At 43.6% G+C, this 17817-nt stretch overlaps 1 protein-coding gene across 11 annotated transcripts in view; it reads left to right on the top strand.

Moving 5' to 3' along the window:
- LOC139758515 (pancreatic triacylglycerol lipase-like) overlaps nt 1-17817 on the top strand; it is a 210395-nt gene that overhangs the window by 119748 nt on the left and 72830 nt on the right. For 9 of the 11 annotated variants that reach the window (XM_071680026.1, XM_071680027.1, XM_071680023.1 and 6 more), the window contains exon 11: nt 15784-15917. In XM_071680026.1, coding sequence (XP_071536127.1) covers nt 15784-15917 — 134 coding nt within the window. The remainder of the gene's footprint in view (nt 1-15783; nt 15918-17817) is intronic. The other 2 variants (XM_071680024.1, XM_071680019.1) reach the window with 1 other exon arrangement.

The raw sequence follows: 17817 nt of genomic DNA, 5'->3' as shown, positions 1-17817 counted from the left end.
TAATGATAATAATGCCGAAGTCGTTTTCTGAGAATCCTGGCGTTAATCCCTGAGTCAATCTATACAGAGGCTCTTACAGCTCCAAGGTTGCACTGCCCTCAGCAGCAGGGGCGGGATGGACTCGTATGAAGCGAGAATTTATTCGACGAGAGTTAGTCTTTCGTCAACTGGCGAAGTTACTGCCTCGCCAGAGGTGACATTTTACTAGAGGTGTAACCCAGAAACACACACACACACACACACACGTCACGTGACACTTGTCAGTTACTGTTAGTAGTTTGTCTTAATGATCTGTTTACTCAGGCAGAGGCATTGTGTATGAATATGAAGGGGCGATGGATATCATACACGTCCAGTCGAACATTTCTCATTCCCACGGCGATCCCATTTCCTCTCATTTCGAATGGTGTACAGCTTTCCGGAGTAAGGTTTCGTATTGCTACAACGCAATTTCTCCCTGTATCTCTTTCTCTAAGAATTGTTTCTCTTCCTGTTTTATGGCAAAACACGACGGTTCATCCATGTGGTAATATGAACATGTCGGCATGACCATATCCTCCACTCTGCCCTAGAAACAACCCCACGTAATCAACATCACAAAGTCTGTTTACCTCAAGCTCCCAGGAACCCTCCAACTAACTCAACCTCCTCCTCTTAAGATCGTTGCTCTCAGGACTCGTCAGAGACGTTCATAGCTTAACTTCCAACCGCCTGGAGCAGAGAGTATTATGTAATGCTCGCTTGGAGTGTCAGCTATCTTGATTTTTACAAGGGTGTGGCACACTAGGCTCTGACCCTCCAACAGGTAGTGGTGTGTGACGGACCTTGAGCTGTCATGCTGTATGTTCATGAGCATGACCCATGACGCTACAGGGTGTCTGTATGTAATTAGGGAAAGAGTGGTGCATAGGTTACGTAAATGGCCACCAACAACCAAGGTGTCGTTGGAATGTTATTTTATTTCTGGAATAATATATATATATATATATATATATATATATATATATATATATATATATATATATATATATATATATATAATAATGATAATAATGCCGAAGTCGTTTTCTGAGAATCCTGGCGTTAATCCCTGAGTCAATCTATACAGAGGCTCTTACAGCTCCAAGGTTGCACTGCCCTCAGCAGCAGGGACGGGATGGACTCGTATGAAGCGAGAATTTATTCGACGAGAGTTTAGTCTTTCGTCAACTGGCGAAGTTACTGCCTCGCCAGAGGTGACATTTTACTAGAGGTGTAACCCAGAAACACACACACACACACACACACACACACACACACACCATGATAAACAGGGGTAAGTTACAGGAAAAGGCTAAAGGCCTTTAGTATGCCCAACTTAGAGAGAGAAGAGTGAGGGGTGACCTGATCACAACCTCTGAATTTTTAAAACAGATCGATGATGTGAACAAGGGAACAGTTCTCCGAAAGATGTAGGGATGGAGCAACCACAGGACACAGAATGAAACTAGCAAGAAACTCTTTCAAAAATATTAAAAGAAAAAACAGTTTTTATAGTAAGAGTGGTGGATGAATGTGATAGGATAACACCATACGTAGATTTAAGAGGAGGCATCGGTACGGATTTGACCATGATTTACGATGGAGCGATATTTAGTAGAGGAGGGGATGAATGGAGTCTATCCCAGACGAGATAACCTCTGCTATGAGATCAACACAGCACGAGACACACCGACCAGCGAAGCTGTACGTCTCTCAGACTGTCAGTACAGAAGCTGTGCTGTGTTTATAATAGTATGTCTTCAAGGCGCTTTTTATGATGGTATACTATTATACTTTATAATACTATACCTTCAAGCTTCGTTTATATTAGTGAAATATTATACTTCTATCTGTAACTATATACTATTTAGGACCATTTTATACTGATGAGTAGCATCATACATTTTTGTCATAGCTCATCATCAGAGATTACTTTTGAGCATTTATTAATTTATGGACAAGGGAAGATGTGTGAGTGTACAGGTCTTGCGGTCTGGTGAATGAGGTGAACACTGGGTGTGTGACACTGCGTGTGTTACGGTAACACTAAGTATGTAACGGTTACACTGAGTGTGTTACGGTAACACTGCGTCTGTTACGGTAACACTGAGCGTGTTACGGTCACACTGAGTTACGGTAGATGTGGTTATCGAAGCCAGTGACTGTGGATGAGAGTAAGCGTGACAGTGGAACAAAACACAAACAAGGAAAAAAGGGTCGACGTTACCAGTCATTTCGTTCATATCAATAAAACAATGTGACTCAGAGAGAGAGAGAGAGAGAGAGAGAGAGAGAGAGAGAGAGAGAGAGAGAGAGAGAGAGAGAGAGAGAGAGAGAGAGAGAGACAGAGAGAGAGAGAGAGAGAGAGAGAGAGAGAGAGAGAGTATGGACATTGAACTACACCACGTCTTTCTATAAACGAGCCAGTTTCAAAGCAAATAAAATGAGAACAGTTCACCAGTAGCCTCGAATGACATGGCTGGTGTTTACTGAGGCGTTAAGTTCCGTTTTTCTTTATTGAAAGACAAAAGAAGAACGCGTCATTTGCCTATAATTAGCAACTGTTAAAGAATATGGCTGAGCGCGAACAGGAAACCTGGCCAGCGTTACGTGTGCTATCGTGGTGGGAGCTTGTAGTTAGCGGGGGTCAGAGAGGAGACATAAATATATATATGCACAAGGGATAATGATGATGACAGACCTCCATGGTGTAGCAGCGTTCCTGACCATGACGCATTCACGGGCCCCGCCCAGAGACGAACGCATAGGTTCGAATCCTGGTTGCGGCAGTCGGTCCACAGGCAACTCGGCTGTTCATCCACCCCTCGAGGTTGGTCGATAAAATGGGTACTTGGCTCAGGCTCTCTCTCTCTCTCTCTCTCTCTCTCTCTCTCTCTCTCTCTCTCTCTCTCTCTATATATATATATATATATATATATATATATATATATATATATATATATATTTATTTATTTTTTTTTTTTTTGCTTTGTCGCTGTCTCCCGCGTTTGCGAGGTAGCGAAAGGAAACAGACGAAAGAAATGGCCCAACCCACCCCCATACACATGTATATACATACGTCCACACACGCAAATATACATACCTACACAGCTTTCCATGGTTTACTCCAGACGCTTCACATGCCCTGATTCAATCCACTGACAGCACGTCAACCCCGGTATACCACATCGATCCAATTCACTTTATTCCTTGCCCACCTTTCACCCTCCTGCATGTTCAGGCCCCGATCACACAAAATCTTTTTCACTCCATCTTTCCACCTCCAATTTGGTCTCCCACTTCTCCTCATTCCCTCCACCTCCGACACATATATCCTCTTGGTCAATCTTTCCTCACTCATTCTCTCCATGTGCCCAAACCATTTCAAAACACCCTCTTCTGCTCTCTCAACCACGCTCTTTTTATTTCCACACATCTCTCTTACCCTTACGTTACTTACTCGATCAAACCACCTCACACCACACATTGTCCTCAAACATCTCATTTCCAGCACATCCATCCTCCTGCGCACAACTCTATCCATAGCCCACGCCTCGCAACCATACAACATTGTTGGAACCACTATTCCTTCAAACATACCCATTTTTGCTTTCCGAGATAATGTTCTCGACTTCCACACATTCTTCAAGGCTCCCAGAATTTTCGCCCCCTCCCCCACCCTATGATCCACTTCCGCTTCCATGGTTCCAACCGCTGCCAGATCCACTCCCAGATATCTAAAACACTTTACTTCCTCCAGTTTTTCTCCATTCAAACCTACCTACCAATTGACTTGACCCTCAACCCTACTGTACCTAATTACCTATATATATATATATATATATATATATATATATATATATGAGGAGGGTGGATGTGCTGGAAATGAGATGTTTGAGGACAAAATGTGGTGTGCGGTGGTTTGATCGAGTAAGTAATGAAAGGGTAAGAGAGATGTGTGGTAATAAAAAGAGTGTGGTTGAGAGAGCAGAAGAGGGTATTTTGAAATGGTTTGGTCACATGGAGAGAATGAGTGAGGAAAGATTGACCAAGAGGATATATGTGTCAGAGGTGGAGAGAACGAGAAGTGGGAGTCCAAATTGGATGTGGAAAGATGGAGTGAAAAAGATTTTGAGTGATCGGGGCCTGAACATGCAGGAGAATGAAAGGCGTGCAAGGAATAGAGTAAATTGGAACAATGTGGTATACCGGGGTCGACGTGCTGTCAATGGATTGAACTAGGGCATGTGAAGCGTCTGGGGTGAACCATGGAAAGTTCTGTGGGGCCTGGATGTGGAAAGGGAACTGTGGTTTCGGTGCATTATTACATGACAGCTAGAGACTGAGTGTGGACCAATGTGGCCTTTGTTGTCTTTTCCTAGCGCTACCTCGCACACATGAGGGGGGAGGGGGTTGTTATTTCATGTGTGGCGGGGTAGCGATGGGAATGAATAAAGGCAGACAGTATGAATTATGTACATGTATATATACGTATATGTCTGTGTGTATATATATGTATACTTTAAGATGTATGGGTATGTATATTTGCGTGTGTGGACGTGTATTTATATACATGTGTATGTGGGTGGGTTGGGCCATTCTTTCGTCTGTTTCCTTGCGTTACCACGCTAACGCGGGAGACAGCGACAAAGTATAATAAATAATATATATATATATATATATATATATATATATATATATATATATATATATATATATATATATATATATATATATATATATCGTTAATGAGATGGCCTTGATTATGGCCTCAGTTGCCCGTGCCATTTCAGACAAAGAAAAAAACTAAGATATTATATATGGTCATGCTGGTCATGCAGGTCATGCTGGCCATGTAGGTCATGCTGGCCATGTAGGTCATGCTGGCCATGTTAAAGATGATAACGAGGGAACAATCTGGATGGTACAAGAATCGGTGAATAACACGCAGACACTTTTCAAGTTCCACAAAAGTTCATATTTTCTCTCGCAAAGAGAGAGAGAGAGAGAGAGAGAGAGAGAGAGAGAGAGAGAGAGAGAGAGAGAGAGAGAGAGAGAGAGAGAGAAGGGTTGGGTGAGCTTCGTCTCTCATGGAGAAAGGGACATGGAGACACAAGATCGTACGTTGTGTATAGTGGAAGGTTCTCCATACTAGCATGTTGCTGGGCACAGTAGATAGAGAGGGACACCATCATTACAAGATCTTTATCTCAAACACAGTAACATGAAGACTATCATACACGATATCTCCACCTACCCTCACTACCCCTGTACCTACGGGGATCACCTGTGTGGGGACTACCCTCACTACCCCTGTACCTACGGGGATCACCTGTGTGGGGACTGCCCTCACTACCCCTGTACCTACGGGGGTCACCGTGTGTGGGGACTACCCTCACTACCCCTGTACCTACGGGGATCACCTGTGTGGGGACTGCCCTCACTACCCCTGTACCTACGGGGGTCACGTGTGTGGGGACTGCCCTCACTACCCCTGTACCTACGGGGGTCACCTGTGTGGGGACTGCCCTCACTACCCCTGTACCTACGGGGGCCACCTGTTTGGGGACTGCCCTCACTACCCCTGTACCTACGGGGGCCACCTGTGTGGGGACTGCCTTCACTACCCCTGTACCTACGGGGATCACGTGTATGGGGACTGCCCTCACTACCCCTGTACCTACGGGGGCCACCTGTGTGGGGACTACCCTCACTACCCCTGTACTTACGGGGATCACCTGTGTGGGGACTACCCTCACTACCCCTGTACCTACGGGGGCCACCTGTGTGGGGACTGCCCTCACTACCCCTGTACCTACGGGGGCCACCTGTGTGGGGACTGCCCTCACTACCCCTGTACCTACGGGGGTCACGTGTGTGGGGACTGCCCTCACTACCCCTGTACCTACGGGGCCACCTTTGTGGGGACTGCCCTCACTACCCCTGTACCTACGGGGGTCACGTGTGTGGGGACTGCCCTCACTACCCCTGTACCTACGGGGGCCACCTGTGTGGGGACTACCTTCACTACCCCTGTACCTACGGGGGTTACCTGTGTGGGGACTGCCCTCACTACCCCTGTACCTACGGGGGTCACCTGTGTGGGGACTGCCCTCACTACCCCTGTACCTACGGGGGCCACCTGTGTGGGGACTGCCCTCACTACCCCTGTACCTACGGGGATCACCTGTGTGGGGACTGAATGTTGTTCCCCCAGCAGCTGGTGCAAGGCTTTGGGTCTGTTTCCATACAACATCTAGGTACAGTGGCCATATGAACGCTACGGCAAGTAGCAGGGTAAGGTTGGCCGCCATCATAACAGCAAGATACAGAAACATTTCTCTGTAAGGTTGTAACATCAAATCTTTAAATTTATTTATTATATTTTGTAGATGTGGCCCGCGCTAGCGAGGTAGCGCAAGGAAACAGACGAAAGAATGGCCCAACCCATCCACATACACATGTATATACATAAACGCCCACGCATGCGCATATACATATCTATGCATTTCAACGTATACATACACAGACATACTTATATACACATGTACATGTTCATACTTGCTGCTTTCATCCATTTTGTCGCCACCCCACCACACTTAAAATGGCACCCCCCTACCCCCGCGCGCGCACGCGAGGCAGCGCTAGGAAAAAACAACAAAGGCCACGTTCGTTCACACTCAGTCTTTAGCTGCCATGTGTAATGCACCGAAACCACAGCTTCCTTTCCACATCCAGGCCCCACAAAACTTTCCATGGTTTACCCCAGACACTCCGCATACCCTGCTTCATTCCACTGACAGCACGTCCACCCCGGTATACCACATTGTTCCAATTCACTCTATTCCTTGCACGCCTTTCACCCTCCTGTATGTTCAGGCCCCAATCACTCAAAATCTTTTTCACTCCATCCTTCCACCTCCAATTTGGTCTTCCACTTCTCCTCGTTCCCTCCACCTCTGACACATATATCCTCTGGTCAATCTTTCCTCACTCATTCTCTCCATGTGACCAAACCATTTCAAAACACCCTCTTCTGCTCTCTCAACCACACTCTTTTTATTACCACACATCTCTCTTACCCTATTATTACTTACTCGATCAAACCACCTCACACCACATATTGTCCTCAAACATCTCATTTCCAACACATCCATCCTCCTCCGCACAACTCTATCTATAGCCTATGCCTCGCAACCATATAACATTGTTGGAACCACTATTCCTTCCACCATACCCATTTTTGCTCTCCGAGATAACGTTCTCGCCTTTCACACATTCTTCAACGCTTCCAGAACCTTCGCCCCCTGCCCCACCGTGTGACTCACTTCCGCTTCCATCGTTCCATCCGCTGCCAAGTCCACCCCCAGATATCTAAAACACTTCACTTCCTCCAGTTTTTCTCCATTCAAACTTACATCCCAGTTAACTTGTCCCTCAACCCTACTGAACCTAATAACATTGCTCTTATTCACATTTATTCTCAGCTTCCTTCTTTCACTTACTGCCAAACTCAGTCACCAACTTCTGCAGTTTCTCACACGAATCAGCCACCAATGATGTTGTCATCAGCGAGCAACAACTGACTTACGTTCCGAGCCCTCTCATCCAAAACAGACTGCATACTTGCTCATATTTCCAAAACTTGCATTCACCTAAGAACCCCATCCGTAAACAAATTAGACAACCATGGAGACATCACGCACCCCTGCTGCAAACCGACATCCACTGGGAACTAATCACTTTTCTCTCTTCTTACACAAAACATCAAATTTATATTTCTGAAATGCATAATGAAAAATGATTTCAATGAATCTCCAAAACTACATCTAATGAAGCATATAACAATATAGTAAATGGAAACTCTGCCGAACGGGTCATATTGGCTGCATTCTCTACATGGCAGGTCACATTGGCTGGGGTCAGCACCTGACAGGTCACATTGGCTAGGGTGTCCTGACCTGACAGGTTTCCTACGTGGCAGGTCCAACGGGTCTCAACTTGGGTGGTGGATATCGAGTGAGCCGTGGTCATTGAGCCGCAAATTGTAAGCACTTGTTAAATGTACACATTAAGAATGTGTTGATTTTATTTGTTGTTAGTAAAGATTGGAGCATATTAACATTATTCCCCCATATGAGTGCTAACCCCTCCCCATCCCCTTAATATGAGTGGTACCCTACCCTTATGAGGCTACCACACCTTATGAGTACTATCCTCCCCGTATGAGCACTACCTGCCCCGTATGATTGCTATCTTACATATCTGTAAAGAATAATACATAGGTACTAGGTGGTCACAGGCACATCAAAACTTAAAACAGTGGCTCAGTTCACAGTTGAATTAAAGTTTAATTATTAATGCTTAAAAAATATATTGAAAAGAAAGTTATGGCCTCAAAAGTCGTCTGATAATCTGATTGGAAAATTTCTCATATTTATTCCCAAGTAATCCGAAGAATAGTAAGAAAAATTTTGAGCATCTTTGAGCATTATCCATCCCGTATGAGCACTACCCTTCCTATATGGACGCTACCCTTCCCATATGAGCACTTCCCTCCCTATATGAGCACTACCCTCCCCATATGAGCGTTACCCTCCCCATATGAGCACTGCCCTCCCCATATGAACGTTACCCTCCCCATATGAGCACTGCCCTTCCCATATGAGCATTACCCACCCCGTATAAGCACTGCCCTCCCCATATTAACTCTACCCTCCCCATATGAGCACTACCCTCCCCATATGAGCACTACCCTCCCCATATGAGTGCTACCCTCCCCATATGAGCACTATCCTTCCCACATGAGCACTGCCCTTCCCATATGAGCACTACCCTCCCCATATGAGCATTACCCTCCCCATATGAGCACTACTCTCCCCATATGAGCACTACCCTTCCCACATGAGCACTGCCCTTCCCATATGAGCACTACCCTCCCCATATGAGCACTACTCTCCCCATATGAGCACTACTCTCCCCATATGAGCACTACCTTCCCAAATGAGCACTACCCTCCCATATGAGCACTACTCTCCCAATATGAGCACTACTCTCCCAATATGAGCACTACTCTCCCAATATGAGCACTACCCTCCCCATATGAGCACTACTCTCCCAATATGAGCACTACTCTCCCAATATGAGCACTACCCTTCCCACATGAGCACTGCCCTTCCCATATGAGCACTACCCTCCCCATATGAGCACTACTCTCCCCATATGAATATATAAAGCCTGGGAGTGCTTCATCTATAATCAGATATGCTTTTCTTCTCATGTCAAATTCTCATATTTCATTATAACTTCTGTAAGATATTTAAGGCAGTTTTGATTTCAACTGATGCATTTTGATTTGTGTATGAGAAATGTAGATCCATCTCTAAATATGGGCATTGTTTCAGTTAACACCCATGTTAATCCTATTGATTCATTTAAAGTGTTTACTGTTATGGTATTAGCTTGATTAGGGGGAGTAACTACATCAGTAATTAGTGTTATTACAGTGGAAAAATCATGTACTTACGGTTGACTGCTCCTCCCACCGAGTTCCAATGGCCATTGCTCAGTAGGGGCAATTTGAATATTTCTTTGTTTTCTACATGATTCATTGATTCAAAAGATACTTTTATCAATTTTCAGTCACATACAGTTGCCAACAATATATCTGATAGTAATAGGTAAATGATGTTTTGCTATTAGTGTATGTATAGCAGCAAGATATTTCATAACTCACCTCCCAGGCTCTCCTACCTCCAACAGACTGCATTCCTGCTCCTATCTCCAAGACCCTTGCATTCACCTCTTTCACCAACCCATCCACAAACAGATTAAAGAGCCATGGTGACATCACACACACCCCTGTCGTAAACCTAGCTCTTCCTACTTGCACACACGCTTTAATCGCTTGACGAAAATCTCTGCTACTTGTAACAGCTTTCATCCCATACAGTAAATATGTTTATATCTCCAATTCTGCCTCCCCTCCACTTCTGGCACATATATCCTCATTGTCAACCTGTCCTCACTCTTTCTATATGTCCCATCGATTTCAACACACCCTTTTCAGCTTTCTCAACCACACTCTTATTACTTACACCTTTCTCTTATCCTTTTATTACTCACTTGACCAAACCACCTTACCACATATTGTGCTTGCTCATCTCATTTGTAACACATCCACCCTCCTCTGCACATCCTCATCTATAGCCCATGCCTCGCATCCATACAATATCATACGGATTACTATACTCTCAAACATACCAATTTTCGCCTTCTCAGATAACTTCCTATCTTACCACACATTTCTCAATGCTTCCAGAACCTTTGTCCCCTCACCCACCCTATTACAATTCTGCTTCCATGGTTCCATTTGCTGCCATGTCGACTCCCTGTTATATACATGAATCTATATTGACAAATAACTGGATCAGGGTGGTAGAAAAACACAGAATGGAGCTGGAGGTTTGCTCTGTTACATTTCAGTGTCAAGCCTCTTTCACAGAGACTAAAGGTATGAGAGAAGAATACATTGTTTAATTGGAGAACAAACTTCAGTCTTGCCGGATGTTTATACATGTATCCCCCTGACTGGCTGGTGTCCAATGTGGCTCTGCCCTCTTTGATGATGTCACCATCAGTTTTCAGGCCACTTTTATATGCAGCCTCAATTGCTTTCCTCATCCCCTTATTCACGACTTTGTGGATTGACCTGGCTTTTTGCCATTTTGGCATATGTCCACATTCATCTGTGTGTAGGACAAGTGAGTTGGAGGTTCGATGCCTATGTACTACATCTGTTCTATCTCTTCTTATATGTCCCCTAATTCCCCTCCATCAGACCACAGTCCTTTCATATGCAGATGACCTCACTTACCTGGCTTAGGCTGAGGTATGTGTGTGTGTGTGTGAGTGTGTGTGTGTGTGTCGGTGTGTGTGTGTGTGTCGGTGTGTTTGAGTGTGTGTGTGTGGTGTGTGGTGTGTGTGTGTGTGTGTGTGTGTGTGTGTGTACAAAGAGTAAAGATATTATACGTAAATACAAGGGGTAACATGAGTGTAAAACTCTTTCCCCATAACACACAAATAGTAATCATATCACAGCACCCTGACACTACCCAAACAACAGAAACATGCAATACAGCATCACACAATTAGAAAACTAGCTCACCCAAAACAGGATGTCTTCATCATCACAAGAAATAATCTACCATCCTCCACATAACCCTTGGCAGACATGACTGTAACCTGCCCATCACCCAGAATGGTTGACCACTCCTGCTCAAACAAATTCTAAGCATATTAAATATCACACACGAAATACACATGATATTTACCCTGATTTACCCGTATTCCTCGCGTGTCGTAGAAAGCGACTAGAGGGGACGGGAGCGGGGGGCCAGAAATCCTCCCCTCCTTGTATTAACTTTCTAAAATGGGAAACAGAAGGAGTCACGCGGGGAGTGCTCATCCTCCTCGAAGGCTCAGAGTGGGGTGCCTAAATGTGTGTGGATGTAACCAAGATGTGAAAAAAGGAGAGATAGGTAGTATGTTTGAGGAAAGGAACCTGGATGTTTTGGCTCTGAGTGAAACGAAGCTCAAGGGTAAAGGGGAAGAGTGGTTTGGGAATGTCTGGGGAGTAAAGTCAGGGGTTAGTGAGAGGACAAGAGCAAGGGAAGGAGTAGCAATACTCCTGAAACAGGAGTTGTGGGAGTATGTGATAGAATGTAAGAAAGTAAATTCTCGATTAATATGGGTAAAACTGAAAGTTGATGGAGAGAGGTGGGTGATTATTGGTGCATATGCACCCGGGCATGAGAAGAAAGATCATGAGAGGCAAGTGTTTTGGGAGCAGCTGAATGAGTGTGTTAGTGGTTTTGATGCACGAGACCGGGTTATAGTGATGGGTGATTTGAATGCAAAGGTGAGTAATGTGGCAGTTGAGGGAATAATTGGTATACATGGGGTGTTCAGTGTTGTAAATGGAAATGGTGAAGAGCTTGTAGATTTGTGTGCTGAGAAAGGACTGATGATTGGGAATACCTGGTTTAAAAAGCGAGATATACATAAGTATACTTATGTAAGTAGGAGAGATGGCCAGAGAGCGTTATTGGATTACGTCTTAATTGACAGGCGTGCAAAAGAGAGACTTTTGGATGTTAATGTGCTGAGAGGTGCAACTGGAGGGATGTCTGATCATTATCTTGTGGAGGCTAAGGTGAAGATTTGTATGGGTTTTCAGAAAAGAAGAGTGAATGTTGGGGTGAAGAGGGTGGTGAGAGTAAGTGAGCTTGGGAAGGAGACCTGTGTGAGGAAGTACCAGGAGAGACTGAGTACAGAATGGAAAAAGGTGAGAACAATGGAAGTAAGGGGAGTGGGGGAGGAATGGGATGTATTTAGGGAATCAGTGATGGATTGCGCAAAAGATGCTTGTGGCATGAGAAGAGTGGGAGGTGGGTTGATTAGAAAGGGTAGTGAGTGGTGGGATGAAGAAGTAAGAGTATTAGTGAAAGAGAAGAGAGAGGCATTTGGACGATTTTTGCAGGGAAAAATGCAATTGAGTGGGAGATGTATAAAAGAAAGAGACAGGAGGTCAAGAGAAAGGTGCAAGAGGTGAAAAAAGGGGCAAATGAGAGTTGGGGTGAGAGAGTATCATTAAATTTTAGGGAGAATAAAAAGATGTTCTGGAAGGAGGTAAATAAAGTGCGTAAGACAGGGGAGCAAATGGGAACTTCAGTGAAGGGCGCAAATGGGGAGGTGATGACAGGTAGTGGTGATGTGAGAAGGAGATGGAGTGAGTATTTTGAAGGTTTGTTGAATGTGTTTGATGATAGAGTGGCAGATATAGGGTGTTTTGGTCGAGGTGGTGTGCAAAGTGAGAGGGTTAGGGAAAATGATTTGGTAAACAGAGAAGAGGTAGTGAAAGCTTTGCGGAAGATGAAAGCCGGCAAGGCAGCAGGTTTGGATGGTATTGCAGTGGAATTTATTAAAAAAGGGGGTGACTGTATTGTTGACTGGTTGGTAAGGTTATTTAATGTATGTATGACTCATGGTGAGGTGCCTGAGGATTGGCGGAATGCGTGCATAGTGCCATTGTACAAAGGCAAAGGGGATAAGAGTGAGTGCTCAAATTACAGAGGTATAAGTTTGTTGAGTATTCCTGGTAAATTATATGGGAGGGTATTGATTGAGAGGATGAAGGCATGTACAGAGCATCAGATTGGGGAAGAGCAGTGTGGTTTCAGAAGTGGTAGAGGATGTGTGGATCAGGTGTTTGCTTTGAAGAATGTATGTGAGAAATACTTAGAAAAGCAAATGGATTTGTATGTAGCATTTATGGATCTGGAGAAGGCATATGATAGAGTTGATAGAGATGCTCTGTGGAAGGTATTAAGAATATATGGTGTGGGAGGAAAGTTGTTAGAAGCAGTGAAAAGTTTTTATCGAGGATGTAAGGCATGTGTACGTGTACAAAGAGAGGAAAGTGATTGGTTCTCAGTGAATGTAGGTTTGCGGCAGGGGTGTGTGATGTCTCCATGGTTGTTTAATTTGTTTATGGATGGGGTTGTTAGGGAGGTAAATGCAAGAGTTTTGGAAAGAGGGGCAAGTATGAAGTCTGTTGGGGATGAGAGAGCTTGGGAAGTGAGTCAGTTGTTGTTCGCTGATGATACAGCGCTGGTGGCTGATTCATGTGAGAAACTGCAGAAGCTGGTGACTGAGTTTGGTAAAGTGTGTGGAAGAAGAAAGTTAAGAGTAAATGTGAATAAGAGCAAGGTTATTAGGTACAGTAGGGTTGAGGGTCAAGTCAATTGGGAGGTGAGTTTGAATGGAGAAAAACTGGAGGAAGTGAAGTGTTTTAGATATCTGGGAGTGGATCTGGCAGCGGATGGAACCATGGAAGCGGAAGTGGATCATAGGGTGGGGGAGGGGGCGAAAATTCTGGGGGCCTTGAAGAATGTGTGGAAGTCGAGAACATTATCTCGGAAAGTAAAAATGGGTATGTTTGAAGGAATAGTGGTTCCAACAATGTTGTATGGTTGCGAGGCGTGGGCTATGGATAGAGTTGTGCGCAGGAGGATGGATGTGCTGGAAATGAGATGTTTGAGGACAATGTGTGGTGTGAGGTGGTTTGATCGAGTGAGTAACGTAAGGGTAAGAGAGATGTGTGGAAATAAAAAGAGCGTGGTTGAGAGAGCAGAAGAGGGTGTTTTGAAGTGGTTTGGGCACATGGAGAGAATGAGTGAGGAAAGATTGACCAAGAGGATATATGTGTTGGAGGTGGAGGGAACGAGGAGAAGAGGGAGACCAAATTGGAGGTGGAAAGATGGAGTGAAAAAGATTTTGTGTGATCGGGGCCTGAACATGCAGGAGGGTGAAAGGAGGGCAAGGAATAGAGTGAATTGGAGCGATGTGGTATACCGGGGTTGACGTGCTGTCAGTGGATTGAATTGAGGCATGTGAAGCGTCTGGGGTAAACCATAGAAAGCTGTGTAGCTATGTATATTTGCGTGTGTGGACGTATGTATATACATGTGTATGGGGGGGCGTTGGGCCATTTCTTTCGTCTGTTTCCTTGCGCTACCTCGCAAACGCGGGAGACAGCGACAAAGTATAATAAATAAATAAATATAAATATTTACCCTGATACCTTAAACAACAAGACAGAGGCCATAAACAGACTGAACACCCTCATAACACCAGTACCAGATTGGGAAAAATTCATTTATCTAACTTAGACGATGCATCACCTGCCTGACCATCCACCCTGTCAAAAGAGAATAGAACAGAGCTCCAAACCACTCAAAATGAAGCCCTTGGAGCAATCACTGGCTTCCTCACAACCAGAAACATACATCACCTGCACAGCAAAGGAAAAATACTTTCAGTACAGTTTCTCCTCAATATGCATGGCATTTACTTGTCTGCAGCAGCACAAGATCCTTCTTACCTAAACTCTTCCATGACTAAACCAAAGAAGAAATAAATATGCTTAACCCTAAGTGACACTTCAATAGCTTATACATCTCCCTTCCCCCAATTTATGCGATAATGAAAGACATATACACCCTGATATGGCTCGATAAGGTATAAGCAACCATCTTCCAAGTAGTTATTAAACATGGCTCCACCAGAAATAGACCCACATGAAGCTACACTCCCTTAGTAAGTACAAGTTATATCTTTTCTTGTCTGCATTCAGGACACCATCCATCTCTTCAGCACTACAAACACCAACTAAACACATCACAAGACCCCCTCATGGCTACATTGAAGACAGTGAATATCTATTCTTCAGCTGTCCTGCACTCAGCTTGGACACACACGCACATCACTACACAGTTTAACCCCATGATCATATGGTGGACATAGATAGCTCCCTGAGTGCTACACGAGTCCAATAGAAGGGCATACTAAAGCAGGAAGCCGGTTTGTTATATTTTCTTCACAGTTTCTCTGCTGAGCTATCTTGGCTGTTCAGGGGAATTGATTGTATGAGTAGCACTTCAATAAGAGGTTAACAACTTTATGTAAGATAATTGAATGATGTTTAGTAAAATGCATATATGGGAAAATTAGTTTGGTAATTATTGTGAGGTGTTGTGATGGTGCTCATAGATATGATTGCTAAGTTTGCTTTCAAAATCTAAGTGCTGTCTCTTGTACAAGGTGCCATCTGGAGCTAGGTTAAGGCTTATCTAATCTACCAACTAAGAATTAGGGATGTACGAGGCCATCATGTCCTATCAAGTGGTGGTGTTCCGGCAGAGGTGTGGCGTCGTGAGCGGTGTCGGGAGGAACGTTTGGGCAGGCTGCTGGAGAGCCGCTACCACCTGGTCACCATGGTGAGGGACACCCAAGAGGTCTTCAGTCCTGTCCTGCAGTGCTACTTCGCTACTGCAGTCAGTCAATGATTATGTAAAAGTTTCATTTACTTAATTTTTTTAATATTATGTGAAAGGACTCAGGCAACTAAATATCTTAATCAAGGCCTCATTGATATCGCTTTAGCTAGGTACTATCCCTTATAGGGAGCATGTTTATTCTTTTGGTAATAAATCATCCATATGGTTAGTTAAATACCTTAGCCATTTTTGAGGAAAAACCCTCCATCACATTATAGATAGCTTGGATTTTGTAAACAAAGCTAGGAACATTAGTTTGCCAGAACATAAACTCATTGAAGAAATTATCACGTACCTAAGGAGTAAATTACCTGATCCCAGTCTTACCTTACCCTTGCCATAAAACTACTTTTTTGAATAAATAGAACTTAGTGTTTCCAATAATGTTTTCCAAGATTATGAAGGACTTAGTGTTTCCAATAATGTTTTCCAAGATGAAGGACTTAGTGTTTCCAATAATGTTTTCCAAGATGAAGGACTTAGTGTTTCCAATAATGTTTTCCAAGATGAGGAGGGTAATTTTTATAGACAGAAATTTTGAGTAACCATGGGAAATCCTTTCAGTCCCATTCTCGGTATCTTATTCATGGAATGCTTTGAGACAGAGTCTAACTTCACTCAGTAACCATCCAAAAAACTGGCTTAGATACGTTTATGATGTGTGTTCTTTATGGCCATCTTCCCAAGACTGTGATGTTCTCTTTAATGAATTAAATAACATTTACCCCACCATCAAATTCAAGACTGAATTGGAAGGGGAGGAGGGGACTGCAGTTTTTTTGGTGTTGAAAACTAGGAAATTTGATAACTTATCCTTTAAGATCTACAGGAAGCCTACCAAGGATGAGAGCTGTTTAGATTATTTTTCAGTACATGAACCTTTTTTATAAAAATGTGTGTGGTTATGTCATGTTTTTCACAGCATTACGGGTATGTGATCCTACAAATCTTGTAAATGAATGTAGTCACATAAGACATACCTGTAGGCAGTTATGTTATTCTAAGTAGGTCGTGAATAAGGCTTATTGGAAAGCCAGGAAGACATTGTGTGTAGCTAGTAACAAAAAATGTGGAAAAGGATGATAGGTCTAGATGTCTGGTGTTGCCCTATTCTCCCATTAGATAATGTAAGACAGGTACTAAAAAACATTGACATTAGTGTTGCCTTCCAATACAATAACACTATCAGTTAGACCTTGATTAAAAGTAGGCCAAATTATCTGAAAATTGAGTATTTACGCCGTCAAATATAAGGCCTGTAAAGATGTATGCATTGGCGAGGCAGGTCAAACTAAGAGATGCTATCGGCACAGTCATTCAGAATGCAGGGATGACCACAGGAATGAGATCGATAAACACTGCAAGACCCTGTAGATCTGAACGACCCAATCACATTGTACTCCTCATCTGATTATGCTACCCATAATGTCATTGAATCTGTCAGTTGCTAATATCAAGAACTCTGATTTGTCCTGGTGTAACTTTCAAGCACATCCAATTATTGAACAGATTATTATGAAAGAATTATCAGGACATGATAACACAAGGCCTCCCACTCCTCCCCCATTTTATCTGTAATGGTCAAGCCGGTGTATACCTTGGCATGGCAGTAACAAGTTGCACTACAAGTCTGTGTGTTGGTGTTGGGATGTAAAAAGTTTGTGAATTGTTTGCAAATGATAAGGAAACATGTGCAGCATGTAGAAAGAAATTCAATAGAATTGTTTGAACTACCAAAGTGCAATTTCACCTTCATATATATATTTAAATAGATAGATAGATTGATAGATAGATAGAGATATCATGAGTGTATGTTACCAGACTCCTGCTCAACATTATACTGCAAAAGTTGCACATGCCATCGTTGCTCCAGTGAATACTTCCCATTTCTCATTCA

Source organism: Panulirus ornatus, chromosome 30, assembly GCF_036320965.1.
Source record: "Panulirus ornatus isolate Po-2019 chromosome 30, ASM3632096v1, whole genome shotgun sequence".
Lineage (NCBI taxonomy): Eukaryota > Metazoa > Arthropoda > Malacostraca > Decapoda > Palinuridae > Panulirus > Panulirus ornatus.
The sequence above is the reverse complement of the archived record's forward strand: the minus strand, read 5'-3'. Positions and strand labels throughout refer to the sequence as shown.